The 2,500-nt window shown below is 41.3% G+C and overlaps 1 protein-coding gene across 1 annotated transcript in view; it reads left to right on the top strand.

Annotated features, from left to right (window-relative positions):
* ttll12 (tubulin tyrosine ligase-like family, member 12) overlaps positions 1–2,500 on the top strand; it is a 72,705-nt gene that overhangs the window by 51,514 nt on the left and 18,691 nt on the right. Inside the window, exon 12 of the mRNA XM_076075972.1 lies at positions 1,957–2,025. Within this exon, the coding sequence (XP_075932087.1) occupies positions 1,957–2,025 (69 nt within the window). The remainder of the gene's footprint in view (positions 1–1,956; positions 2,026–2,500) is intronic.

Here is a 2,500-nt window from a genome sequence, read left to right as displayed (position 1 = left end):
GTAAAAATCTTTGTATCTTTACTGCAGCTTTTCTAATCGGAACTGTCAGTTGTGTCTGCTTTTGCTTTATAAATTAAAATAATACAGCGTCCTGGTGGCATAGTGGTCAAAGATGCGTACTGCGCAACCGCAGCTTGCCTGGTTCAACTCTGGTTGGGTATCCTTGTTGTAGTGTTGTCAAAAATATAAATGTTTTCAGTACATATTGATTCTTAAATTTAATTTTATACTCATTTTCCACACTATTGATACATTGGTACCGGCTGCTCTTTCTCGCTCTCTCTTCTCTCCGACAGCCAGTTGACACACTCACCGCTGCAGTGCCCACATAGCCCCGCCTCCTCTCACTCACTCACAGTGCTGTCTTCTCGTCACTCGTCTCATTTGCTCCAGATGATAATACTAATCTGTAGGTCCTCGTTGTCATGTTATAGCCCTCAGGGTTTCCTCTTAGTTACCTAGACTGTGGTGCCAGTCCACGCAGTTTGCCCTGGGGGGATTCAACTCAGTGTCTCAGTAATGGCCGCTCAGTGTGGGAGGATCCCTCTCCTTTTTTACAAGAGCACAATGTTTTTAATAGATCTAGCCTCCTAAATTTGCTCTCAAAGTGCACCAGATGAATGCAGTTAACTTTAAAATGGACTTGGACTAGCTTTACGATCACTTAAAGCACTGTAGACTACATGTCATCGTTCTCCCATTAACACACATTCATACACTGGTGGCAGAGGATTTCACATTCATTTACATTCCTCATAAATACTTCGGGATCAATTTGGGGGATTCAGTGTTTTGCCCAAGGACACTTTAATAACATGCGGACTGGATGAGCCCGGGACAGAACCGCTGGTCTTCTGATTGGAAGACAACCCGCTCTTTCTCTGAGCCCCCTGTGAACAACATTGTCTATCAGGGGAGCATCTCCCGCAACCCCCTAGAGCAGGGGTGTCAAAGTCAAGGCCCGAATCCGGCCCGTATTTTATCCGCCAGCAAAAAAAAAAAAAAAAAGTTAAAGGTTAGACTTGATAATAAAAATATCCCCATAGTCGAAATTATGAGATAGAAAGTCGAAATTATGAGATAGAAAGTCGAAGTTATGAGATAGAAAGTCGAAGTTATGAGATACTTAAACACAGCAGTCATAGAATCAGCTCTTCATAGGTTACCCTACATTTGACGTGGAAATGGATTGTGAGTACATTGAAGACTACTTTAAACGTGGCTTTCCAACAGATGAAATACTTCACGTGGGATTGTGCAAACGCACCCTTGAAAGGATTTTAAGCATTGAACAAAGTTATTGTAATAACTTTTGTTTGATATTTGTCTTTGCTATTTTCTTTAAAGGTTTGATTGAGTAATGTGGGTTTCTTAACCCTAAATTAACAGAATTGTGCTTAAATATATTTTTACATTTATATAACTGCATGTACAATATTTTTACACTTGAATAAACAATAATCAAATGCAGAGACGTAGAGATTAGTTATTTACCAATATGTTAGGAGTAGTTGCATTTACACAGTCTTACATTTACAACCGGCCCTTTGAGGGCAACCGTAATGCTGATGTGGCCCAGAGTGAAAATGAGTTTGACACCCCTGCCCTAGAGGGTCTGATTTCAACCCACCACAGTCTCTCAAAATCTTGTGGAAAACACTGGCCTTGTTTATATTTATCTTTTTTTAAAACGTTTTTTAGTTTGTCAATGTTGTGTCCATTTTTCCATGTAGTTTTGAAATATTTCTCTCCCTGTGTTTACTGTCTCTCTTAACTGATAACTATCAAATCAAGGCAAACAAATAAACAGTTAAAAAGTTATCCTCTGCTTTAGCACAAACAAGTATCCCATGAAATTCTAATGCAATCTAACAAAGCTAGGGTCATGAAGGTGTAGTTGTTAACTGTTATAAGCCTCTGTGATAAGAAGTTGAATCCCTGTCTCTCTGTCTCTAGGTGCACTACGATGAGTTCATCCCCATGTTTGAGAAGCAGTACCCACTGCATCCATGGAAGGAGGTGGAAGTAAGTTTAAACTTTTAGAACAGGACCCCATCTGTGGGAAGAATCGGACCATATCTGGGTAGAACTGGAACACATCTGGGTAGAACCCAGTCAAACCTGACGCCACAGAGCTGGAGGTGAAGCTGAATTTTATAGTCTCGGGGACAGCAGGGCTGCACCACAGGAAGCCCCCTCGTCCAATGAGACCCCAGAGTTGAGTTTGGATCAAAAGTCACACGTAGGTGAGATTTAACTCATATCAGGCAGTTGACTAGCCTGTAGACCCAACTCTTTGTTCCAACCACATGGTGAACGACATACTTATTCTCTAGAGTGCGCCACTTTCGCCATCACCCAGGCCTCTGGGCCTCTGTGTTTACCAGCCTAATCCCTATGAACAGTGAAACGACTGGGACAGCGCCCGATTGGCAAGAAAAACACTTTGTTGACATTTTTAGTTAACCTTTAACTAGAAATGTAAATGTAAGACAGGTTA

Source organism: Anarhichas minor, unplaced genomic scaffold (genome assembly GCF_050575085.1).
Source record: "Anarhichas minor isolate MPS153535 unplaced genomic scaffold, ASM5057508v1 ptg000055l, whole genome shotgun sequence".
NCBI lineage: Eukaryota > Metazoa > Chordata > Actinopteri > Perciformes > Anarhichadidae > Anarhichas > Anarhichas minor.
The sequence above is the reverse complement of the archived record's forward strand: the minus strand, read 5'-3'. Positions and strand labels throughout refer to the sequence as shown.